Raw genomic sequence first — 27,632 nt, forward strand, 5'->3', positions numbered from 1 at the left:
TGTATTTTCCAAAGAGATGTTAAGAAAACAAAATGGGAAAAAAGTTTTCTTTTAACATTGCTCACTTTTCCAAACAACATGTTTTCAATCTCTGTTATAAATATTTATTAAGCACACTTCAACAAAACAAATTGCTTTATGGTCCACCAGGGTAACAACATTCATCTTTCTTTGGCCAGATGTGAGCATCTAAATGAAAGTGGAAAAAGTAATGAAAAACATCTAGTGGACTTCACATATAGAAGAAGTTAGGAGGAAAATAATATGACTCAATTGGGCCAAGCCATAAAAAGACAGGTCTCTAAGGCTAAAAGGTAACCTCTCAACCAGCAAGATCCATATGTGAAAATCCCTAAATCCTTTGTGCATTTCACTGACTTAAACCAGCTCAGGATTGTTGAAACTTTTAGCCAAAATAGGAAAACTCATATTCCTGTGAGACACAGGTTGAGTAGACACAATCTGGATTAACCTGAAAGGTAAAGTAGTCCATCAACAGAGATGAGTCATGAGTGCTCTGAACCGTTCTTCTTTCACTAGGACAGCAGGGTTTATTGAAATGGATGTTCATGTAGAGATCAACAATATTAAGGCTGATTCATCCCCATAAGGCTTGACGCATAAAACGGATAGATCTGCCCTCATGCATACTGGCTGTCTCAGGTCTTCAAACACATACATGTGTTGTGCAGGGTATAAGGACTGTTTGTTAAAAATTATTTGTTTCCTTATGATTTGTATCGCGTAGAATATATGTCCAAAAACTAAAGGTTGTAGTGTGCTAAGCTACTACAAGGTGAATTTATTTCAAGGTTGTTTGCACATCTTTACCAGAGGAGCCAATAAAGGTGGGAGGTTCTGTTTCAGGACCAGCTTTACCAGCCTAACCCTAACTGACAGACGTCTAGGTTTCTAGAGTATATCAGCTGTCACACAAGGTGGAAACATGATGGGTTTAGGAGCAATACTGGGAAAATTAAGAGCAAAAAAATAAAGAAAGAAAGAAAGAAAATCAACAGTTAACTAAATACGGTGCCTTCATGTCCCATGAACTGTTTTACACTTTGTTGGGTTACAACCTAAAGCATAAGTATATTTTCTGACGTGATGGACCAACACAAAGTAGAGCATAAATGGGAAATTATACATATTTGTTTTGTCTTTACGAATAAACACCTGAAAAGTGAACCACAAATCTGTTCTCAACACTTGCAGGGGAACCTTTTGCTGAAATTAAACCTATTTGGGGGGAAAATGTTTGCACTTAGTGACATTTTTGTCCATTCACCTTTGCAAAATATCTTAAGGTTAGTAAGATTTTGATGGACGTAATGTGGGAACATCAATTTGTAACTCTTACCACCGACTCTGTTGCATTTAATGTCACCACATGCCGATCTAAACCACCTTACACCTCTTCAGGAAAACCGTCGCTTTGTGTTGGTCTATTAGATAAAACCCCAATAAATATGAATGTGACAACATTTTAATGGGTATGTCAAGTTTTGCAATGACAGCAGTTTTGAATTTGAATCTTAGTGGATTCAAGAACTCTCTACTTAAATCATTTATAGGTTTGCTTTGGTTGTGCTAAAGTGTTTATGTAACTACAAAATCCTACAACATTGGCCTGCTGTGAATTTATGTGTGACTTTGATCTAAAGGCCAGTTTTCTAAAGCGTTAGTTCAACTTTATTGCTGTTCAACAGCTCCTTTGGCCGGCCGGGTGTGAGTGTGTATGTAACCATTTTTCTGCATTTCCATCTGAAGTCCTTCTCATGGCAAAAAGAAAGCGAGAAAGCCAAGCAGAAACAGATAGATGGCTCTGCTTCTCCTCTATTTAGCGCTCTGTTCCTAGCGTCTGCGGGGCTATTTCTCATTTCATTAGTGGGGGTGTGTGTATGTGTATGTGTGTGTGGGTAGCGGGAGATCTCTACTATCCATCTCAATCAGCTCAATGTCTTCATCTGCTGTCCATCTACATCTCAGCCTCACTCAGCTTCTGTCTCAGCACCGGAACATACAGTTGATAAAATTTAACACAAATTAATTTGCAATCCTCTTTTGGTAAACATTCTTTCCTTAAATAAATCTCTAAAGTATGTGCCGCCCTAAATCCCTTTAGCACATCATTCTGGACTGCACCATTAGCCGAGGCCTTAACTACACTGAGACACCATGATAAAACATTTAAGTCACTATTGATTTCCCCAGCTTCTTCCTGATGTGTGAGCGTGCGTTGGGTTTAGAGGGGTTTAGAGGAACCTTGTAAACAGCTGGGAAAGAATTGAGACAGAAGACAGGAACGGATGGACGACAGAAATGGGACAGGAATAGAAGGAAAGATGCACTACACTGTGAAATAAAACAAGGAAAGGAAGGTAAAATGCAGAGACAACGACTGGGCAGTGTGTGTGTGTGTGTGTGTGTGTGTGTGTAAGGGGGTGGTGGGGCACAGGGTAGAAATCTAGCTTCATCACTTCCAAATTGAGGACAGATTCAATTATTTGCAGAAACCACATGGAAATCACTCCGCATTGTTCCAGCTGGAGCACCAAATTTGGCAGCAATCGCATTGGCGGCATTGGAGGGGCCATTTATCTTGGAGAGGGAAGAGCGTCTCAGGCGATGTATGCGTATATGTATGTGTGTGTGTGAGAGAGAGAGAGTGTGGAGAGAAAGAGAGAGAGAGAGGGAGAACTCATTTATCTTGCAGGGGAATGAGCAGGGGAACGAGGACGCCCCGGGAGGCGAGCAGATCATTACCCATCTGGGATCAGAGACAGAGAGAGATTTCACTAACGCTACCTTGTGGAAAGACACGCGCACACACACACACACACACACACACACAATGTATCAATGTAACAAAGGGAGACAAATCTCATTTTCATTTGAGGATGAAAGGGCAAAGAAGCTCCACAAATACGTGCATTTATAGCAAGCGAGGAGGAGTGAGGCAGGGAATTGTTCCAGCCAGGCACCTGACTGCTTGTTCCAATGCAATCATTCAGCATCTAGTTGGCCTCACCCTAAATGGATACTTAAGATTAACGCATGTTCTGCTCCAGGTGCCCGCTAAAGCCTCAACGAGAACATCATGTGGCAACACATGGCAGCATTTGTTCCACAAAAATAACAGAACACAAACAAGGCAAAAGTGGTAGGAACTGAGTGTACTGATCCAAAACTGTTGACTTTACAAAATTATGATAAATGGTTAATAGTTTCAAATATGACAGGAAACTTGCACACTTTTTCTCAACAGCATTGCCTACTCAATTTGACAGCTACATGCAGCCTGGCTAAGAAACTAATGCAGCAACTTTGTAAAAAGCAAAGAGAGTTCAGCTACAGCTGATGTAATACAGAGGGATCAACCAATAGTCTTCTATTCAGTCGAGGCACCTTGAGTAATATAAGCTTAGAATTCCAAATCAGAAAAACGCAAGGTGTTATATCCTGGTCCATCACTCGTTTATTTTTATTTTAATATTTACAAACAAATATGGAAACGGCGACAAGAAGCACCCAGTTTTTAAACCGTCCCGGTTGTAACTGGCCAGTCAGAAACTCAAAAATCCACCTATTTTCCCGTCATTGAACAAACCACACCTAAGGGCTACCAAGTCACGCTGAGAACAACAATCTCCAGTGTGGAAGCGGTTTTTGATGCCAGAAGACTCAACGTTAGCTATTCTTAGTGTCAGTGAGGGGACGCTAAACTCAGAGGAAACACAAAGATGTGAGAAGCCATTTAAAAGAAATGAGCTTTTTGTATGACATGATGAGACATGTCTACGGTTCATTCAGGTTACAAGAAAGCAAGAGAGAGCAAGACTTTCAGCAGATAACAAGAAGGCTGGACGTCTTGTTCATTGGTGCTGTCAACTTCTAGCTGTGGGGGAACATGCTGGGTTTGGAAACGTTGGCGGTGGTTTGGAAGAGACAAGGATCTGCTTTCTATAGGAAATACAAAGTGAGGCTGTCGATAACAGTCACTGACGCCAACTGTTCTAATCGCTGATGTAAGACGCTAAAGACACTTTAAAAAGTCCAGTCTGTAACAATTTTGTTTGTTATTTAAATAATCAATAAGAGCCTACAGGAAGATGGCTACATAAACATATTTTAATGCTAGTCATATATTCTTTTAATCTAGTTCTTAAAGATACATTGAAATTGGTTAAACATTAGTATAGACAGGCTAAAGACAAAAACTGGAGATCAGACACAAATCTCTAATAGGTGCATCTCTAGCATAAACTGTTAAACTTTCTATTGTGGAACTGGCTTTCCTCTCCTAACAGAAATTGTTACCTCATGGTTTAAATGCATAACTTGTTTGTAAGAGTGTGAAGCATGAGACAGAGATTCACCAGAAGCATTCTCCCCATATCCTCTTTATGTGGTGAAAGAGATTCTCATCTGCCACCATGTACATTAAAGAATACATTGTTGTTTTTTTTTACCATGCACAGAAGGATGTGCAAGGAAGGAAAAACTTGCTTAATTGGTGCAGACCAGCCATCAGTTCATCTTACTAACTGGATGTACAAATAGATACATCTGGTATTTCTCCATTAATTTTCCTCAAGCATTTCCACAGACATGGAATCCAAAACTACACTACTGCCGACATCTGTGTGGCTGTTTAACTCGTCACGCTGGTTAGCACACCGATCTGCATACCAGAACATGCCACACTTCAGCAAAAGCATTTCTCAAAGGAATACCATGAAATCAGATGACTACCAAGAACTAGACCAGAGGTCTGCAACCTGCAGCTCTGATTATGTAGAACTAAGATGGTTTTTCATCAAAAACAAGAAAAACAACGGGTTCTCTAATTTAACTGTAAAACACATTTTCTATAGTACTTACATATTAAGCTTTATGTCTTTTTGAAGGATTTTGTGGCTCTAGAGAAATTGATTTACTAGAAGCGACAGCAAAAACGGCTCTTTGCAAAAAAAAAAAAAAAATGCCTGCTGACCTCTGGACTGGACAGTGGGCAAAGCTGCCAAAACTGAAGGTGCCGGTTAAATTTTTAGTTTACCTATTTGGACTGAAAATCACAGAGTAGCTGCATATTCTCTGTAACAAACAGGCAACAAATGGATCTCTTCACCTATTAAACGCTCACTCTGGTCTGACAGCGGCGCTTTTAATCAATACATCTCGAGTGGCTCAGTTTGTCCACCAATTATCCAATTCTGCTGATATTTAATATGGAGAACCATAGTGCTGATTAATTCATTTAAATAATCTATTGTACTGAATTGCCTCCATGGCTGAAGCGGTTCATGTTAGTTAAAGCTGTGAAGACCATACAAAGACTGACCGAGTGAATATAGTATTCAGATACCTTAAATGTTTTCACACTTTAAGTTACAACCACAAAAATATTTTTGGGAGGTTTAAGGTGACATGCCAACACAAAGTACTAGGATATGTCTCTATATGCTTTCCACATCTAGAAACTGGCATTTATGGCCACTCTTCTTTAGAAAATAGCTCGATCTCAGTCAGATGGGATGGGCAGCATCTTCGAACAGCAACTTTTAAGTGTTGCCGCCAATTCTTATTGGGATTTGGGTCTGGACTTTGACTGGGCCATTCTAAATCATACATGTGCTTCGATCTAAACCATTCCACTGTAGCTCTGGATGTATATTTTGGCTCATTGTGCTGCTGGAACGTGAATCACCCAGGTCTCTTGCAGTCTCTAATAGGTTTCTCTCAAAGTTTTACACAGCATGATACTGCCACTACCATGTTTCATTGTGTAAGTGACAATTTTCAGCCAGACATTGCATTTAGTGCATGGCTAAAATATCAAATTCTGGTCTAATTTGATCAGAGCACCTTATTTCACATTCTTGTCATGCGAAGAAGACTTCTTATAGCTTCCATTCAATGTTGTAACGTGACAAAATGCATACTTTGCAACCAACTGTTTTTCTTTTACACCACTACCAAATAAATTCAATCGGTTTATTTCATCTCACGAAAGCCTCATAAAGCAGGAAGATTGATTAAAGAAACCTATCTGGATGCTGAAATAAACCTATGTGTGTATTTGTCTGTATGAGGCATGTTGAGATAAACCGGAAGAGACCATTTATTCTGAAATTCACAGAATCCTCTTATAACATCATTATATGTTCCCATGTTCGAGTATTACAGTAACACCTACTTTTCAATCTCGCTGTTTTTACATGTACGTGGAGCATTCGAGGAAGACGAGGAGGATGATGAAGGAGTGCTGGGGTCTGTCTTGCTGCTCTCCCCGTTGCTCGTAGAAGGCATCTCTGTAATCATGAAAAAGGTATCAGTTAATTTTGAACTTCTGAAGGCAGCATATATAGAAGTATTTATTTTATTTTACCGTACCTATATTTGACAGCCACCACTTTCCTCTCTAGACTGCACAGTATATGAAAGGGTGCCATTAATGTTAACTTTACTCACCATCGCTTGCCCACTTGGAGAACTCGGGCGTTATTCTGTTGGAAGGCATCCCGCCGCTGCAACAAAGTAGGACAACCATCAACCATGTACAAGTTCCCAGGGGTGCTCTTCATGGTGCAAACTATTTGAGCCAACGTTTTGCTCAAGACTTCATACTTGAGCACCGCTCCTCGCAGCGCCTCCCTCTCCCTGGCCTCCCCCTGGTCCTCGCCGGCTCCAGAACACGGGATGATGTCGGCCTCGGTGTACTGCGCCTTGCCGTACTCCAGCGTGTCGTCTCCGTCCACGTCGAGGTCGGCGTCGCTATCCGCCGCGCTCTCCTTGATACTGCATGTCGCAAATCCAGTTCCTGTGGAGACAGAATGAACAGTTTTTTTTTACCAATACTTTCAATTAGCATGTTGGAAAAAGGCTCAATTTACCACTGGTACACATGAGAGAGTGGATCGTTATTCTTCAACTGCCTCAAGCCTTTATGGACTTTGACAAAAAGACTCAACTGGATTCAAAAGAGACTCTCAGAACAAACGTTTTCACACGCAGAATTTCTTGCTTGTTTTGCCATTTTTAAAACGCATCAGAGTCAAACGTTTTTTTTAAACCATCAACATAAATAATATATGTCTTGATGTAGCCAGAGACGACCTAACTTTCTGAGACGCCTGAAGCTTATGTTAAACTTAGCTCCTCTGTCCATCAACTTAAAAATTATTAGAAACCCAAAAGAGAAGAGCGAGATGTGGTCAGAGATGAGAGAGTTGGTGTGAAGTGATCAAGAATGACACGTTGCCCATCAATTTTTAAGAAAGAGAGGGGAGTGTGTGTGTGTGTGAATGGCACCTTTATAAACCAAGTGATGAACGCTCAGACAAACCCTTGCCACTGCCTGACTGCTCCTTTCAGCTCTACTTAACCACCAAGTTGGCTGTGTGTCCATCACTTACAGGTGTCTTTTCCATGTTTGTTTGAGACTGTCTGTCCCTCTGTCACTTAAGTCCTGTCTCTCCAATCTATTCAAGGGGTGTGTGTGTGTGTGTGTGGATGCATGACTACGAACCTGTCCACCTGTCACTTAAACTATGTCTGCCGGCAGCACAAAGGTAGTTGGGGGTATGTTTGTGTTCAAATGTGTATATTACTCAGACCCTGCGTGTGTGTGTGTTGCGACTGAAGCCGTCTGTGTGTGTCAGCCGGTGACAGGCCTGACAGCCATCTTATTTACACCCATTCCAATTTCTACAAGCTCTCAGGTGGACTAGCGGGCTGCCTATGAGTGTCTGTGGGGGGACCAGACGGAGCTGACACCCGTCCTGTCCCTGAGTGTGAGTCCCGATACTAGACTTCCTAGAACAGTTGCTCTCAGTGAACAACTGCATCTCACTCCACTGTGGTGTCTTTGTCAGAGAGCCACACAGTCGACTGAGCTTTCCCACAAGCTTTTTCTATAATATAGCCGTCAGATTCCCCTCCCGTGTAAGTCTGTAATTTAAAGTTAGGCAGAAGAACATAGAAAAGAATGAACACCAGAATTTGTGTGAACAGTTTAGAAATGACTTAAAGCCTCTAATGTAGTAGCAAAGAAATTTATTCAAACAAATTAACATAGTCTTCAATTTATTTTTGGTCTGAGCATCATATTTCTGCAAACAATTACGATGCAGTGTAAATCTAGACGTTTCTACAGCTAGGCAGACCACGCGTTTGTTAAACATGGAGGTTAAACACAGCTTACCCCATTACTGTCAGCCCTCCGAGAAATGCAGCCATGAGAAAGGAGGAGACTCTGTTTGAACCTCAAGCATTCATTTTGGTGTGCTCCTGACTGTTGAAGTTAGAGTGAACACCAAGGTGAGATCAAAAGAGCTGCCTGAGGCCTTCAGAAATACGTTAGTAGCGGTGTATGGGTTTGGTAAGGGTGTTAAAAAGGTGCCAAATGAATTTGAAATCAGTAATGTCACCTTACAGAAAATAGTTTACAAGAGGAGGAGCTTTAACAGCTAACAAATAACAGGTTCAGGTCTGGCTGACCAAGCAAGCTCACCCTGAAAATCCAAAAATGTTAAAATGACATCACAGGACCTACAGCGGGGTCCCACTGCTGCTCATATGAAAAGGCCATCCCTGTATAATCAGAATGAGACAACCCAAGTTTAACTTTCCTGGGAGGTGTGCAAGGAGGAAATATTTGCTATCCAAGAAAAGAATGAAGCCCACACTAAAGTTTGTCAGAGAAAACAGACAACGACCAGGACTTCCAGAATAATGTTCTTTGGACAGATGACACCAGAACCGAGGACATGCATAAACAAAATCCAGCAGTCCAGGAGAAGAACCTCATCCCAACTATAAAGCATGGAGATTGGAGTGTCATGGTTTGGGGATAGTTTGCTGCAGCTGAACCATCATGGAATCCGCCATGAATTCTGTATCAGAAGCTGCTTGGAGTAATCAGTATCGGAACTACTGTAATTGGACCCTGCAACATGACAAGGACCCCAAAAAACATGAATAAATCCACCGAGGACTGGCTGAGGATTAGACCAGTCAAAGCCCAGAGACTGGTAAATGGTTACAACAAGAGTGTCACTGAGGTTATTTCAGCTAAAGGGTGTAACACTAACTCTTGAGGGGTGCGCTGATTTTTCCCTAAGATACAAAATATATTTTGGTTAAAGAGTAAAAGAGTTCGCTTTTTAAATGTAGTTAAATCCCAGTTTCCAGAGATACATCAACCAAATCTCTATTTAGCTTCGTTCATCTTTACAGTGTGTTTTTAAATTTGCTGTGCGTCTTTCTTTCAGATTTAATATCCTACTTTTCATCTCTTAGAAATTCCTCTAAATGAAGTTGACCTATGAAGGTTTCTTAGAAAAAGGAAAAGTCAAATTTAGCTTGAAAGCTTCAGAACCCAGAGAGCATCATATATAGATGTCCCCAGACATTTGTAACTGTCTTGTTAAAAATGATGCTGTTCTATAATTTTAAGTGCACGTGCCCATACTGTAAGCTGAATGCCTCCTGAGCCGATCTGAGTGAATACACACGCTGTAGATGTGCGCGATGCGTTCACCATGCGGGTTCGTGTGGCCTGTTTGCTCTGAATGTGTGTGATTCCCGTTCTTCTATCTGTTCCTCTAAGCAGTCTTGGCAGGCCAATCTAATCTGGCCAGGGAAAGGTCAGCCACACTCTAACTGCCTTTCACTCACATTATGTATCAACACCCCCACCCCCGTCTTTACCTTTCTTTTTTCTTTTTTCGTTCGCCATTTCTTCACCTTATTTTCCAACTTTTTTTCCAATCATTTATTAGCCAATTTTTCAAACTTCTTTCATATATAAATGTCTATTTTTCGCCCTAGATGTGTCGTTTCCTCCTCTGGTATCTCTAGCATTTAGACCATCATAATGAACAGCTTGCTAGTTCTCTGCCAAATAATCAAAATCAATAATAATCATTCGCCCTGGATGGGAGTCCTCGGTGTGTCTTGTTATCAAAGCCACCTCCCTGATATACTGCTGACTCTTTAACATGTTAACTATATATTTCCTCCTCTATGTTACATGGTTCATGGCAGCAATAAAAGAGACCTCCAATTTACATATATGTCAACACAACAAGGCTACCAGCACAGTTCAGAACACGTGGGCAGGATCAAAGGCCTCATCATGCCGACCGGCAGCCCAGCTCAGCCAACCGAATGACCTCGGTAACATCTCGTCTCCATAGCAATTATCGGGACCCCCTAAGAAGCCCAGAGGTGGCATGTCAAAGGTGATCACACTATCTCTCTGCCATTTACAGGTCACAGAGAGAGAGAGGGGGAGAGGAAGCCAGACACAAAGACATGAGACGGCCATCTTTGAAGTTCATGTACAAAGCGGAGATCTCTCCTCTTCTCAATCCTTCAGGGCCATCTCCACCTGCAATAATCCCCCTCCTCTCCTCATTGGTCTCTCAGGACAGCCTGGTATCAAACCTCAGGATCTGCCATGCTGCTTCCCTTTAAGAATGTATTTGAGCCATTTTGGTTCACTTTTTTAGCCATTTGAAATCAGAAAATTGTTAAAAAGGTGAATAAATGTAACAGACTTGATATAGAACTAATTATCTTGTTTACTATCTACGATTCTTGCATATTTATTTGTAGAACCTTACAAGAACTAGTGAAACTAGTTAGCCTTGGTGGTGTCTCCTGTCCTTAACCTCGTCCTGTTTCCTTTGGTCATAATGTTTTTTTTAAATGTATGTTTCAAAGCAGTTCTGAGATTAATTGTGCAGCTATGGATCAAAACACGCTGATTAAATATGCCTTAAGGATTTTTGGTTTTCTTTTTTTTTTTATTAAACTGTTAAGAGAAGAAACTGGAAACAAAATCAGAAATCTTGGCTGTGACCTTTCACCTGTCCCCAGATCTCTCAAGCACAGCGTCCAGGACGCTGTAAATGGCTGAACCTTCGTTCTATTTTCAAGGTTAACAATGTTATTTCCAACTTGAGAGACTATCTACAGGAAACAAAAAATACAAATATTTGGTGAAAACACCCCTCTCTTTACTTTACTGGATTTCTTAAGAGTCATGTACTTTTAAGGCATGCATTGTTAATTTGGGACTAAATGCAACATAAAACATAAGAGTAAGGAAATCTTTTTTGTGAGTAAATACTTTATATGCAAATGTATATTTGAAAAAAGAAAGAAAGAAAAAGAAATAACTGTCTGTTCCTGAAGCAAACGCCCAACATCTGTGTAATGGTACGTAACCATAAGTACAGTGATGGTAAGGACAGGTTTGATTTGAACCAAGAACACCTGCTACTTCTATCATAGCATGACTGGAAGAACAGAGGATCAGGTTTTTATCAGTATGTTTAATGTAAATGTGTAAAGGCTTTCTGGAAAGATGTCTAGTACTGGTTATTCCTAAAACTCCTAATTTTCCTGACTTCACGATAGAACCCATATTGTTTGGTTGCTTTATGAACAATCACTAATATTTTTGTTCTACTTTAAACGTTTTGTAATTAAATGTGTAAACAAGTAATGTGTAAACATTAAAACCAAGAGCATTTCATTTTCTATTTAGTTTTATAATATTTTCTTTCTCCTACTAATACAGTGCATGCCAGACTCCTTTTGTATATTTACATTTCAAGGCATTGCTCAAAGCTAGGTGTGTATAGATATGTGTAACAGTGAACTTTTGATGCATTTGGACCAGAAATATTCAGTATGAAGGCTTATGGATCAGCTCACATGTGTGTTTTGTTTGGCACTGTCTTCCTTGATGTAAAAGTACCAAAATATACTGAACCATGACCTAAAAACCAAGCTATGTACCAAACCATGACTTTCTTTCCATTGAAGGACCACCAAACAGAACAGGTCCAAGGGCAGATTTAGGCTCTCAGCCCATATTTTGTCTCAGGAGATACTTGAGTTTTTTTGGTTTTTTTTCACTCTTTTGGAATGCTTTTATAAGGTTTTAGTAGTGTTTACTACAACGCTATTACTACAAGAATGAATTCTTGAAATGATCATTTCACAAATCCTTTATATAAAAAAAAAAATAACCATTTGACATCATTTTATAAATAAAATAATGTGAAATGATGGAGACCTCTACATAAATAAATATAAATAATAAGAATATTTAAAGTAGTCTTAGATAAAGTAAAAAGCAGTATAATAGTGCAGTTTAATAGTGACAATAAAAAAAAACATCTAAGCCCATCATAGCCATCATAAATGCATTTAAATCTGGGCCCTACACAGAAACGTTTTAAAATGTCCAGTAATACCAGGGAAAGTTCTAGAGTAAAATTTGGCCACTGTGCAGCTTACAGACGGACCACCAGACGGATAAAGAAAGCTCTCTATCTGGGCTATAAGGCTTCTTTCAACCTGCCCGAGCCGGTGTGAGACACAGGGAAGTCTTCACTCACACACACTTGAATCCTAAACTGATCTTGTTCGATTTCACCCCCCTCTCCTGTCTTTCTTCCCTGTGCTCTCAAAGGGAGGGAAGGATGGTGGTGCTTCACAGAGGAATGGGCCCTCTCTTCATCTTGCCAGCTGAGGAGGCCTCCCCCCACCCCCACCCGTCTCTATATCCGTTTAGCCGGTCACAAGCTCCAGAGAGCCTGCTGGATGCAGTTGTGTGTTAGAACCACTGAGGAGCTTTCAAGACAAAATCCACCTTCTGAGCCCTCTGCCAGGATGGAAGAACGAGTGTGCACGCGTGTGTATGTGTGTGGAAGTACGTTTCAAGTTGCTCTCCCCAGGCCACCTGAGTTATCTGTGTCACATCACAAGGTTCCCTATTAGAGCACGACAGAAGGGTCCAGGCTGAGGCTGCTCGTTTTAACAATGTGAAAGGCAGACGGATGGAGGGAGGGAGCACCTGGGAGATGGATGAAGAGGGGCTGAATCCACCTCCCGCCCTAAGTGCCTCACTTTGTGCTGTTTTAGTTGAGACTTTAGCATTGATCCGTCTTGTCTCCACTTGGCAAGCAGAGGAGAAAGGGAGGCAGGTGAGGCTCAGCATGTGTGTTTAACAACAGATCGAACATAGAGAGGGACACATGAAAGCAGAGATGAGGAGCCTGCAGCTCTGTCTGTCCAACCACTGTGGTTTACTTCCAACTGTCTTTCTATCCATGATTAAATGATTACAATACATTTAAATAGCTACAATAAAGATGACCATTCATTTTAAATCGAGCTGAAAGCAGTTCATCAATCCAGGTAACAGAGCATAAAGCTTACATTTTATTTCACAGGCAAGTGAAGTTATGTTGAGGTGTGATTGTTGGGCACATACAGGTCCTTCTCAAAATATTAGCATATTGTGATAAAGTTCATTATTTTCCATAATGTCATGACAAAAATTTAACATTCATATATTTTAGATTCATTGCACACTAACTGAAATATTTCAGGTCTTTTATTGTCTTAATACGGATGATTTTGGCATACAGCTCATGAAAACCCAACATTCCTATCTCACAAAATTAGCATATTTCATCCGACCAATAAAAGAAAAGTGTTTTTAATACAAAAAACGTCAACCTTCAAATAATCATGTACAGTTATGCACTCAATACTTGGTCGGGAATCCTTTGGCAGAAATGACTGCTTCAATGCGGCGTGGCATGGAGGCAATCAGCCTGTGGCACCGCTGAGGTCTTATGGAGGCCCAGGATGCTTCGATAGCGGCCTTTAGCTCATCCAGAGTGTTGGGTCTTGAGTCTCTCAACGTTCTCTTCACAATATCCCACAGATTCTCTATGGGGTTCAGGTCAGGAGAGTTGGCAGGCCAATTGAGCACAGTGATACCATGGTCAGTAAACCATTTACCAGTGGTTTTGGCACTGTGAGCAGGTGCCAGGTCGTGCTGAAAAATGAAATCTTCATCTCCATAAAGCTTTTCAGCAGATGGAAGCATGAAGTGCTCCAAAATCTCCTGATAGCTAGCTGCATTGACCCTGCCCTTGATAAAACACAGTGGACCAACACCAGCAGCTGACAAGGCACCCAGACCATCACTGACTGTGGGTACTTGACACTGGACTTCTGGCATTTTGGCATTTCCTTCTCCCCAGTCTTCCTCCAGACTCTGGCACCTTGATTTCCGAATGACATGCAGAATTTGCTTTCATCCGAAAAAAGTACTTTGGACCACTGAGCAACAGTCCAGAGCTGCTTCTCTGTAGCCCAGGTCAGGCACTTCTGCCGCTGTTTCTGGTTCAAACGTGGCTTGACCTGGGGAATGCGGCACCTGTAGCCCATTTCCTGCACACGCCTGTGCACGGTGGCTCTGGATGTTTCTACTCCAGACTCAGTCCACTGCTTCCGCAGGTCCCCCAAGGTCTGGAATCGGCCCTTCTCCACAATCTTCCTCAGGGTCCGGTCACCTCTTCTCGTTGTGCAGCGTTTTCTGCCACACTTTTTCCTTCCCACAGACTTCCCACTGAGGTGCCTTGATACAGCACTCTGGGAACAGCCTATTCGTTCAGAAATTTCTTTCTGTGTCTTACCCTCTTGATTGAGGGTGTCAATAGTGGTCTTCTGGACAGCAGTCAGGTCGGCAGTCTTACCCATGATTGGGGTTTTGAGTGATGAACCAGGCTGGGAGTTTTAAAGGCCTCAGGAATCTTTTGCAGGTGTTTAGAGTTAACTCGTTGATTCAGATGATTAGGTTCATAGCTCGTTTAGAGACCCTTTTAATGATATGCTAATTTTGTGAGATAGGAATTTTGGGTTTTCATGAGCTGTATGCCAAAATCATCCGTATTAAGACAATAAAAGACCTGAAATATTTCAGTTAGTCTGCAATGAATCTAAAATATATGAATGTTAAATTTTCATCATGACATTATGGAAAATAATGAACTTTATCATAATATGCTAATATTTTGAGAAGGACCTGTATGTCTTGTTTTATTAGTATGCTTTTTACACTCAACCTGCAGGAGAGCTGCAACACAGTTAATTCCTCTCTCCTTTTCAAACTGAATTTTTTTATTAGTCTTTAAAATCAGGATTTGTCATAAATTTAGAAAACTCCTGACAAAAGAAGCATACACCAAAAAACAACAGCTGTGTAGAAAAATGAATTTAAATTAGAGAAATAACAGAACTAGACACAGATCATCCAGTATAGTGCTACAGCTTTATAAATGCATGAATTTCACTCACACCATCCCTAAGGCCTTTTTTTTTCCAAAGCCAAGGGAACATGTCAGAACTTGAAAGTTTGGGAATATTTCCGGTTACAAAAAGCAGACCGTCAAAGGAGGACTGACAATCAGCTGAGTGCAGGTTCTACAGGACCAGACAGGATCAGGCTGAGGATCTGAATCTGTGGATTTGGCTAAATTTAGTGTTTAAATAAACTTACATTCACAAAGTAATATGTTCTGATCTCTTGCAAGCCAAAAAAAAAAGGAGTAGAGAAGCTCTACTGAAATTTATATAAAAATAGACAACCATTTCTGCAAATAAGCAAAACATAAAGAAAATAAAGACTTAAATAAATGTCCAGAAACTTACAAAAACAGAGGGCCATAGTGAGCTAAGTGCTTTTACACACAAGGTGTGTTGTGTCCCTGAGCTGCTGCTGCTGCTGCACTCCCCAATGACCAGCTCTCCTATCCGGCTCTATAATTGCATTTCTGGGCACACACACGAAGCGGTGACCAGCGGGTCAATTGCCCAGCTAAATGTGTTTTCCTTCCCTACGCACAGAGGGTGGTGTGGGGTTCAGCCGAGCCGAGTCAGGCTGACCCCGGGCCAGCATGCGCTGCCACTAGACCACAGGTACCATTAGCGCTCGCTGGTCACATTCGACATCGGTCTCAGAGAGCTAACGGTGCTCACATTGGACAGCAACGCGGTGAATGATGGATGAGCAGGGAAACAAAGGAGGAGACAGACAGAAGAGAAAGGAGGAGAGAACAAACTGCTGGAACTGACTGTGACGCCTGAGCTCAGAGAGGTCAGTCAGTCACCGGAAAAGCACACGACCAGACACCTATACCATCAACTAGCAGGTGGCCGGGCTCGCACGCACACACACACACACACACACACACACACACACACACACTCCTGTTTCTTCACAGCACTGAAAACCTGTCTGCAGTTAGTGCGAAACACCACCAACAAGGAACCACATGAGATGTGTTTGTACCTCTGAAACCTCCCTCCAGTAAGGATGTGGCTCTGATCCTTTTCTGACCCGCCCATTCGTACTCGTCAAAGCCCCGCCCGTTCTCTCCGTCCATGTCCGCGGAGTCTTCGTCGGCCAAAGCTCCCTCGCGCTGGCACGCAAAAACACACAAACAAGAAAGGATTTCAAGAGACGACAAACACCCTGCATTATTTATTTTTCAAATAAGCACTTTAATAACTCTCTGGGAACCCTTTCAAATTGTACTTTACAACACAGCTAAGATGAGGCTTAAAAAGCTGAATTTCAGGAGAAACATTTCTCACAAGTTTTACAATACAATGCTTTGCAAAAGTATTCATACCCCTTTAACATCAGGTTACAACCACCAACTTCAGTGTGTTGTACTGAGTGTCAGTGCAACACAAAGTAGTACAGAACTGTGAAATAGCAGGACAATGAAATTTGGTTTTTACATTTTTTTCCAAACAAAAATGGACAAAGTTTTGTATTCAGTCCTCTTTAATCTGACACCTCGTAATAAAATCCAGAGCACTCCAATCAGAAGTCACTTAATTTGTAAATAAAATCTACCTATTATTTAATCTCAGTATAAATCCAGATGTTCTGTGAAGGCCTAAGAGGTTTGTTAGAGAACATCAGTGAACAAACAGCATCATGATGATCAAGGAACTCAGCAGACAGGTCGGGTAGAACATTGTGGAGGTATTTAGATCAGAGCTGATAACATTCTAACTTGGTTCCAAAAATGAAGTAAGCCAGAACTTTACAAACTTGTAAAACAAGCAAATCAGTTTGTCTTCATGTTATCATTATTTTGTTTTTTATGAACAAGTTTGAAATCAAATAAAACAAACTGAACAACTCCAAAACTACCAGAAGATGGCCGTCCTCTTAAACGGATGGGCCAGGAGAGGATTGCATTTTTCAAAGAAGCAGACGGGCTATTTCTGGAGGAGCTGCAAAACTCGGGTGGGTGAATCTGTTGACATGACAGATATTAGATGTGAGCACCACAAATCTGTTACAAACATATTCATGTGACAGAATGGTGCAGTCAAAGTCCAGAACCAAATCTAACTCAAAATCTGTGGCTAAACCGCAGCTCACAGAGGCTCTCCATCCATTCTGACTGAACTTGAGCTCTTCTGCAAAGATGGCTGGGCAGAAATTCCATTCTCTAGATGTCGAACATGTCACAAAATGAAAGAAAACTGACACGGGAGTGAATACTTTTGTAAGGCAGAGTACACTAGCTCCATTTACTGTTACAACACATGGAAAAACTCATAACTTACATGACTTGCGACAGTCAAGCTACTAATAAATCTAAACCATGCTGGTGGAGAAGAAGGATTAGTATATCGGGGAAGTTTGATGGCTGACAATCAGTGACATGAGACAGAGAAGGAGTTCATTAGTAGCAGTGATGTACCTCAGGTCTACTCTAAAGGAGAAGATAGCTGTTAAGTATGTACCAACGAGAGAGTGTGATGTTTAGCTGGGACAGGTGAGGAGTAACTGGTAGCGAGGGCTACATCTAGAGTTCTGTCAGACGCACGATGCAACCGTGTCACATGGGATAACCTGCAGATGAGAGCTGGCTGGTTTAAAACAACACTAGTCTGCAGAAACAGACTGCGTGCGTCAACAGTCCCCTTTTTGCTCAAGTCATTCGCAGTTAATCCAATATGATGTGACTGCAAGAAGCCGCCATGAAAAGGAAGTTTCTCTCTTTGTTTGTTTCTACAGTACAGCATGGATGGGACTGCTCAGAATCTACAGGAAGTAGAGAGGTGAGTGGGAAAAGAAGGGAAGACATAGGCCGTCCAGGTGGCGGTAGGCAGGGTTCTAGGGCCGGGGTTGTACTACCTGGATCAGGCATTGTTCCACATGTCTACTCATCTCCTCCTCGCTCCCAGCCAATGGGGCACTGCACAGCGGACATACCTGCCCCCCCTCCTCAGGCTTCCTCCTCTTCATCTTGCCTATACGGGCTGGAGCAGAAGGACAAGGAAAGAGAGAAAAAAATATATAGATAAATATATTTATTTTAGAAAATGCCTTAATCCCTGTTCTGAGCTCTTTACAAACCTATACCCATAATTAAAGATGGCTGACCTGACTAAACTGGCCAGCTTCTGGAACATGTTCAGAGAGAAACAGCTGGATGCGACACTCAGTCCTTTCCACTCTTCTCTACATCACTGCCTTTGCTCTATTCCTTTTGTTTCTCGCTTCTTCCCTCGCCTTCCCTCCTGTCATGGCAACCCCTCATCCTCCACCCCATCCACCCATTTAATTAGAAATTTAACAGGGCCGAACAGCCGTCATTGAACCCTGAATCTCTGTCGTTTTTTCTTAACTGCAAATGGTGCGCGGGGACATTAATTTTTAGCTGGCTGGGAAAGCAAAGAAGGCCAAGAGGGACCGTGGCAATGGACAGAGGGAGAAGAAGAAAAAGAGGAGGACATAAGGCAGCATGTCATAACTGCAGGGCAAGAACATGGGGGGAGCAAAAAAAGACGGGGCTTCCATGTCATTTCTCGCCCTGACACTAATCAAACGAAGCACTGTTTAAAGAGGGAGAAAAAGGCTGCTTATTGTGTATGGCATGAACCTTAAAGTCCCCACAAGGAGAGAATTTCTCTGGATGCCAAATCAGAACAGTGCCTTGCAAAAGACCTTTTTGTACATTATGTCGTTAAAACCAAAAACTATAGGGTATAGAGTAATACTAGGGTATTTTGGGGGGATTTTATGTAATAGAAGAGAAATGTAAATAGATGGCTTTTTTTTTTTAAACCAATAAAAATTGGACAGAGCTCCGTGAGATGTTGAAAGCTTTGGGAATATTTTATAAAATGTCTATCTTTAACTTGTCTGTTGTGTTCTTAGGTCTTAATTTTGTTTATTCAATAAAGTTCTCTAAAACACCCAAGAGGTTTTCAACAAACAGCTGTATTATACAGGTCCTTCTCAAAATATTAGCATATTGTGATAAAGTTCATTATTTTCCATAATGTCATGATGAAAATTTAACATTCATATATTTTAGATTCATTGCACACTAACTGAAATATTTCAGGTCTTTTATTGTCTTAATACGGATGATTTTGGCATACAGCTCATGAAAACCCAAAATTCCTATCTCACAAAATTAGCATATTATTAAAAGGGTCTCTAAACGAGCTATGAACCTAATCATCTGAATCAACGAGTTAACTCTAAACACCTGCAAAAGATTCCTGAGGCCTTTAAAACTCCCAGCCTGGTTCATCACTCAAAACCCCAATCATGGATAAGACTGCCGACCTGACTGCTGTCCAGGAGGCCACTATTGACACCCTCAAGCAAGAGGGTAAGACAGAGAAAGAAATTTCTGAACGAATAGGCTGTTCCCAGAGTGCTGTATCAAGGCACCTCAGTGGGAAATCGGTGGGAAGGAAAAAGTGTGGCAGAAAACGCTGCACAACGAGAAGAGGTGACCGGACCCTGAGGAAGATTGTGGAGAAGGGCCAATTCCAGACCTTGGGGGACCTGCGGAAGCAGTGGACTGAGTCTGGAGTAGAAACATCCAGAGCCACCGTGCACAGGCGTGTGCAGGAAATGGGCTACAGGTGCCGCATTCCCCAGACATGGGCTACAGAGAAGCAGCACTGGACTGTTGCTCAGTGGTCCAAAGTACTTTTTTCGGATGAAAGCAAATTCTGCATGTTATTTGGAAATCAAGGTGCCAGAGTCTAGAGGAAGACTGGGGAGAAGGAAATGCCAAAATGCCAGAAGTCCAGTGTCAAGTACCCACAGTCAGTGATGGTCTGGGGTGCCGTGTCAGCTGCTGGTGTTGGTCCACTGTGTTTTATCAAGGGCAGGGTCAATGCAGCTAGCTATCAGGAGATTTTGGAGCACTTCATGCTTCAGCAGTGCCACAGGCTGATTGCCTCCATGCCACACCGCATTGAAGCAGTCATTTCTGCAAAAGGATTCCCGACCAAGTATTGAGTGCATAACTGTACATGATTATTTGAAGGTTGACGTTTTTTGTATTAAAAACACTTTTCTTTTATTGGTCGGATGAAATATGCTAATTTTGTGAGATAGGAATTTTGGGTTTTCATGAGCTGTATGCCACAATCATCTGTATTAAGACAATAAAAGATCTGAAATATTTCAGTTAGTGTGCAATGAATCTAAAATATATGAATGTTAAATTTTCATCATGACATTATGGAAAATAATTAACTTTATCACAATATGCTAATATTTTGAGAAGGACCTGTATACTGAGATGAAATTACACAAAGGTGGACTCTATGAACTATTTAGAGTAACTTTGCAAGGAAATTAGCTGCACTGGAATTTATGTAGGGATATCGGAGTAAAAGTGGGTAAATGTAAATGCAGGCCACACTTTTCAGATTGCTATTAGTAACATCTTTTAAAAAAAAGAGATGCATCAATTTCCTTCCGCTTCATGATTATGTGCTACATTGTGTTGGCTTATATCATACAATTCCAATAGATGCATTAAAGTTTGTGGTTGTAACGTGACAAAGTGTAAACATGTTCCAGAAGTATGCAAGGCCTTTTGGCCAAACACTGAAATGGGTTTCTCGTTTCCATGGAGACGGCTACACTGAGAAAGTGCACTTTTTAACTGTAAAAGATGCGTTTTTGTTTTTTTTGTTAAAAACAACTAGAAGTCAGCAAACCCAGAAAAAAAAAAATAGAAATTATCATTATGGGCAAATCCCCAGCTGTCTGTTGTGAGATCATCTGGGACCTGCAGTACTAAATATCACTGTAAAAATGAAAGTACACATCTGCCATATGAAATTCATGATGTAGTCATTTTTATCTAACAAGTGTTTCATTCAAGTGTTCTTTGAGATTTCGTAGGACTGCCAAAGAAGTAATTTGCTATCATTTTTCATTTAAGCTTACATCTTACCTCCTGCCACTTCACAAGCACAAACATATAATTTTTTTTATATTTTATTATATTCAAAATGTTGAACAACACATGTATTCAAATATATGCTTATCAAACAACACTCAAGAGCAGACATGATATGTGTACATACCATTCAGTCTTGTTTGCCTGTTTGCCCGAACTCTTAAAAATGTCTGCAAGGAGAAGAAAAAAGGAGAGGGAGGAAATAATCATTAGATGGTCATTAGACAGTATGCAGTGTTTGCAGATGCAAATCTCGCTGTTCTGAGTAGGATTGCTTTGGATACGTTTGAAGGCGCTTATCAACATAGGCAGCGTAAACAGTTCCACCTACTTCTCTGTTGTTTTCCACCTCCTCCATGACTCTGTGGTCCCTGCCGACAACCTGCTAAAACTAGCTGCTGCACAGAGCTCAGGCCTGCCGCCAGATTCTCTACATCCCAACGCACTAAGCGCTGTGGCTACAAATTCATGCGGATGGAAAAGGATTGAAAGTGGCGCCCGGTTCGGCTAGTTGCTGCCATGTCTGACGCCATGTTGGCTTGTTGTGATCATGTGATCGCCGCGGAGACGGAAGTAGACAGACGTTGGTAGTTATTTCGCCCCTTGGTCACTAGGGGGAAGCAACGGGTTTCACACCAAATCTCCAAGAGACAATTCTGATCCTTTAGATGGGTGTTATTATTGTCACTTGATCTTATTATACTACTTTCAATACTATTTATTTATTTTGCTATCTCAAAAGAAAGTGTTTCACAACCTTTATGCAGTTAATCTTGATTACTGTTTAGTGTTTTTCTTTTATGTTTTGGATGGTGCCGCTATCTTTATTCCAAATGACCACTTTGGAAATTACATATCACTGTTTTGTTCTCTAAATGTCTGAGTTACAAGAGAAGTAAAATATCAAAAGGTAATTGTCAGTTTGCAGAAAGATTGTCCACATTCAGTGCTTTTGTAAGGTTCTTTTCAGGTTCTTGTGTAAGGAACTTTTCACACTACAACCACAAATGTCAGTTTATATATATATATATATATATATATATATATATTTATTTTTTTTTTTTCATTCATTCATCTTCTATACTGCTTATTTTATAGTGGGTCGCAGGGGAGATGGTGCCTATTTCCAGCAGTCTACGGGCGAGAGGCAGGGTAGACCCTCGACAGGTCGCCAATCCATCACAGGGCAACACAGAGACATACAGGACAAACAACCATGCACACACTCGTTCACACCTCAGGGCAAATTAGATTGACCAATTAACCTAACTACCAAAGGCAACAAAGTTATGAATCAACACACATGAAATTATGAAGTAAACAAAAAGTGTGAAATAACTAAACATTTTTATATTTTAGATTCTTCAAATAGCCCCCTGTGCTCTGATTACTGCTTTACTCTCTTGACATTCTTTCCATGAGGTGGTCACATGAAATGGTTTTCTAAAGAGTCTTGAAAGATCTTCCCAGAGGTTTATTGTAGATACGGCCAAAGGTTAATATTTCAGTCATCACAGCAAAAGGCGGCTACTTTAAGGAATCTATAACATAATTAAAGTTCTTTTACATTAATCATAAACATGAAGAAAATTATTAAATGAGAAAGGCAAAACTTTAACTAAAACTTAAACTTTTGACCGGCAGTGTGTGTGTGTATATATATTACTTGGCAATAAAGCTGATTCTAATTCTAATATATATAAATATATATATATATATATATATATTCTTCTCACATTTAGCCAAAGTATTTTGAGGGATTTCTCTTCTTTCTTACAAAGTGTAAAATATGCAGTTTACTGTTATCTATGTCAGTCAAGGGCACATCAGTCTATTGCAGAGGAGAGGCAGCGGAATCTGTAAAAGTTTCTGAACATTGAGTAAATGTACTGTTCATTACTGGCAGTTGCAAAATAAATTATTAATCATTAGTGTTTTTCTTTTTTTTTTTCTTTGTGGGCATGTTGGGAACATTTAGGGTCCGAGCTAGTTCAGTTTGCCTGGGGTGAATTATCTGCGTCATTAAAAATAATAGCCTCTGCAATAAATGTACAGTATTATGAAATTAAGTGAGGTCAGACTCCTTTGGCTTATCCACCTCTGTCACTTGCAGATTGTATCACTCAGGTCTGCTGGGATTCAATATAAAGCACTGTATGCACTGTAAGCACAGTATGCTGACTAAAGAATGTCCTCTTACAGTTATGAATATCCTCTCTTTGGTACTGCAACAGCTTATTGTAAGCCCATCTTCTATTGGTGGAAACTGTTGAGCAGCCAGGCCTTCACCTTCCCCTCGTTGATCCTTTTTTCCCCTCTTCATTCTCTGAGTTATTGGCCTGCTGGCTGTGCATCACCACCACTACCTTATTATTATGATACACTCACTGAACGGCTGAGGACAGGTCAGGTTTTCAGAAGACGCGAGGAAGCAGAGAGCACTCAGACCTGACTGAAAAAGAGGAGGTGGTAAAGTCTTCCATTATGCTTCCTCTCAAGGTGTTGAAATAAGTCGCCATCGACTTAATCATTTGTATAATATAAGGCGATTTCAGCAATTTCACCAAATGAGAAAATCTCCTTTATTGCTTAAAGGTCATTATGAGATGTGTCATCCCAAACGTATGGATGTAACGTCTGCATGGACTTAATAGTTCTTATTTTATGGTGTTAAGGGGGAAACCCACTTAACCCGGAGATATATCACAGCCAGAAGAATTACCCGAACAAACTTTGATGAATAGAAGAGATAAAAGCAGTCAGGGTGACATCTGAGATTAAAGAAGATTGGTCTGTTATTCAACATAACTGCTGAGAAGGCATCAGAAACCCAGATTTATCATAATATTCTGCTACATTGATATGTGTCATAATTAATTAAATGCATTATACGATAAAATACTTTTTGGTACAACAGCCTTAATTTGCCTTTCTATTTTAACCTGTTTGATATTTTATTTTAATGACAGGATAACGTTTAAGTTTTTAAATTGCAGCACTGAATATTTGGTCAGATTAGGAGGTGATTACTGAGAAACAAATACAGATAAATACAGATGGAACATTACTTTTAAAAATATAAAACATAATCAACCTGAGCTGGATGGTTAGTGAGAAAAGAATTAATCCTACTTGAACTGATAGACAAAAAAATCAAATCCCTTTAATATATTTCTGCCATTTTATATTGAAGGAGGTGACCTCCCTGCTAACAGAAAAGTATAACTTCAACCATGATTGCCCCGAGTGGTGTGTATGTGTCCATGTTTATGTGACCTGATATCTGTCGGAGTGGTGGGCATCTTCGGATGACAGGGGTGACACCACCGGAGACTCTCCCTCTCTCTTGATGTGCACAGACAAAAGCATCGACTGGAGAGACAGAAAGAAAGAGGAAGAAAAAAATAATCTACTATGCAGATGATCTTGTCATGTTGTCACCTATGTGAAAACTGATTGAATAAGTACACATGCCTCAGCTTTTGTTGGTTTTTTAGTACAATGTTGTTCTGATATGTTGCACCTCCAATTGTAGGTGCTAAATGAGCGAAACCTGTGTTTGAGTGTCTAATTCTGAAACAAGACACAAGGACAGACTGTCTCTCAGTATATTTATGTAAATTACTGCAAGACCAAATAGCTGTTTGCATTACCCAGATTGCAATGAAAAAATACCGTCTGCTAAAAGCTGCTTGGGATTTTTGCAAAGGACAACCCAAAGAGAAAACAGCAACCTACTGAGTTTCTGGATTTACAAAAAAAACTGCTTCTAACTGATGCTTCACGTAGGTCAAATGCCTAAAATAAAACTCTGTAACCAAGAAACTTATGAATTCAACAACTTAGAGCACTGAGGAATAACTGCCCTGTTCTGCTGTTGCACAGCGATCCAAATGATCAGGGGTCAGCCTCAGCAGTGTGGTGGTCAATTAGGCTGAAGGTTTTGCTTAAGGGAAAATAAATTAGTGTCTGACTAAGTGTACAATTTAAATAGATTTTAAAGTGTTCATATATTTGCAAGTGCCAAACACTGTTGTAGTAAAAGAAAGGGAAGCAGGAGATCTTCTTTACTTCAAACTTAAAGATCCAAGAAGAGAAACCATTTAAAGCACCAGATGACGTGTTAGAACTGATTAAAGACACCACATGTGTAATGCAAATCTAAGCAACATTCATTTTACAACTTACTGTAAAAAATGCAGCAAAGTCTAAAATGTGAGTCTTTATATGCATTACAAAAGTTAAAATTTGATTTATTTCTTACACAGATCTATAACACAGTAAAGGCTTAGAATCATTACCCTTCGAGAACTCCAGCAGTGTTATTGCCTCAGCTGCTAAGGCCGACACGTCACCGATGATGACTGTAACCTGCCTGACTTTGTCTATAAAATCCCTTCCTCTGATTAGACTTAATGTTTATGGGACATTAAGAGGAGTTAGGGAAGAAAGAGCAGTTGGAAAGTAAGGAAGCTCTTGGAGAGAACAGAAGGAAGTGGAGTAAAGCAGTGGCAGGAGAGAGGGTAAACATCTGACATTACAGGACACTGCCTGTCCATAAATCTGTCCAGCAAAACTTTGTGCGGCTGCTCTTGCGCATGTGCACTTATAAAAGAGATAAAAGCTCTTCTAACTCACTCTCTGTGACAAAGACAGTCAGGGGACTCTCGCAAGTGACTAAAGAGCAATGGTGGTAAGAGGAAGATGGGGATATGAGAGAACAGGCGAGGAAGGAAAGGTACTGTCTGTCTTTTACAACACTCAGACCGCACTCTCTCTCTTTCTGTCTCTCCGTACTTGTATTTTCATTTGTGCCTATGCGGCTGCTTTCGCTTTTTACAAGGCAGCTGTGAAATATTTGTATTTACAGTCGTCCCCTATTAATCAAGTGGAAAGGGGCAGAGCAGAGGCTTAAGTGCTCGACAGCAGTAATCTAATAATAATATGTGAGAAATGACCAACCTCCAGTGCTGCCACAGTAAATTGGACATTATGCATGGTGCTTTTCTGTCTTTCTGGGTGTGTGTGTGTGAGTGTGTGTCTGATCTTTCTTCTTTTTTCTACAGGTTTAAAAAGGTCAGGAAACCTTTACCTGGGGGTGGTCAAGAAATATATTCAAGTTTTATCATTAGAATATGACATTTAACGGTAATCTCCAAAGAGGTTATAAATGAAGGTCTTTCTCCAAATTTGGTCTTTAAAAAGCACTAATTAAATCAACGTGCAAAAAGATCCGCACAACAACAGTAGCATTGAAACCTAATAGGTTAGTTACTATATCTGCAGCCTATGGTGTCAGATATCTGAATATGGCTCATTTTAGAATGCAGAAATTACGTTTTACCCTTTAAAACTATCTTGCAAGTGCAGCTTAAAAAGACACGAAGAGGTGTTTTAGGGTTATTCCTGGGTGTAAAATGGGTGGGTGGTGCATAGCAGCCAGGAGAGAACAGCAACAAGCCCAGATGCTTCAGACTGGCCCTCTTCATTCTTCATGGCCTGCCGCAGAATACTAAACAACAGCAATACGATGCACAGTCACGGCTGCAGAGGAAATCTAGCACTCACCCCTCAACCCTCCTTTGCCTGCTATAGTGGAGTACAAGCCCATCCCACACCACCATGAGCACTCCTTTAAGCCCAGGTCATCACCTTCTGCCCAAGTGCTGGGGATAAAAACACCACTGATTTATTCAGGATCCCTGGTGGATTCATGTGCAAGTCAAAGGCCTTTGCCTTGTAGTGTTCAGCTGTGACCTGAGCTGTTATTAGTGGTAGAAAACAAACATGGAAATGGTGGCTTAGGTTTGGCCTTTAAGAAAAGTCACCGTAGGTCTTTGTTTATATATTATTCTATGAAAAAGAAAATAATTAAGTCAAAAACTGAGGTATAAAACTGCTTAGAATCTGTTCAGCTTGTTATTTACTTACTACTGAGTTGGTGTGTTCAATTATGCTTTTCAAAAGTATTTATGTCGTTTGAACCTTTTCCTAATTTGTTGCAGTACATCCACACACTTCAGTATATTTCCTCGAGACCTTGTGTGACAGACCAACACAAATGACTACATAATTGTAGAATGGATTGAAGACGATACAAATCATTTGAAAAGTATATCGTTCACCTGCAATCAGCCCCTGGGGCATTGCTTTGCAGAGCCACCTTTTTTAGGAGAGTATGTCTCTCCCAGCTTTGTACATTTGGACACTTACTTTGCAAAATAGCTGAGTCTCAGATTCTTTAATCTAAACCATCACTTGTAACTCTGTCTATATTGTTTAGTGTTGCCCTACTGGATGGAGTAACCTCCACAGATTCAAGTCCTTTAAGAGGTTTTCTTCCTGGATTACCCTGAATTTAGTTCTATCCTTCCTAACATCAACTCTGAGAACTCTAGAGGAACCAATGAACCTGTCATATTTTTGAACTGTGGGAGGAAACCAGAGTACCTGGAGAGAACCCACGCATGCATGGGGAGAACATGCAGAAAGAACCCTGGCCAGGAG

The 27,632-nt window shown here is 40.7% G+C and overlaps 1 protein-coding gene across 11 annotated transcripts in view; it reads right to left on the reverse strand.

Annotated features, from left to right (window-relative positions):
* rnf220a (ring finger protein 220a) overlaps positions 1-27,632 on the reverse strand; it is a 207,560-nt gene that overhangs the window by 15,986 nt on the left and 163,942 nt on the right. For 8 of the 11 annotated variants that reach the window (XR_007038727.1, XM_047368821.1, XM_047368820.1 and 5 more), the window contains 7 exons: positions 24,402-24,497; positions 21,253-21,295; positions 18,041-18,165; positions 16,169-16,298; positions 6,631-6,823; positions 6,475-6,530; positions 6,200-6,314 (listed from right to left, as the gene is read on the reverse strand). Coding sequence is in view for 10 of the 11 variants with exons in the window: in XM_047368821.1 (XP_047224777.1) it covers positions 6,200-6,314; positions 6,475-6,530; positions 6,631-6,823; positions 16,169-16,298; positions 18,041-18,165; positions 21,253-21,295; positions 24,402-24,497 (758 nt within the window). In the remaining variant the exon portion in view is untranslated. Of the gene's footprint in view, positions 1-6,199; positions 6,315-6,474; positions 6,531-6,630; positions 6,824-16,168; positions 16,299-18,040; positions 18,166-21,252; positions 21,296-21,456; positions 21,689-24,401; positions 24,498-27,632 lie in introns of those variants that run through there. The other 3 variants (XM_047368823.1, XM_047368830.1, XM_047368831.1) reach the window with 2 other exon arrangements.

The sequence above is a fragment of the Girardinichthys multiradiatus genome, chromosome 6, assembly GCF_021462225.1.
Source record: "Girardinichthys multiradiatus isolate DD_20200921_A chromosome 6, DD_fGirMul_XY1, whole genome shotgun sequence".
In the NCBI taxonomy this organism is placed as follows: Eukaryota; Metazoa; Chordata; class Actinopteri; order Cyprinodontiformes; family Goodeidae; genus Girardinichthys; species Girardinichthys multiradiatus.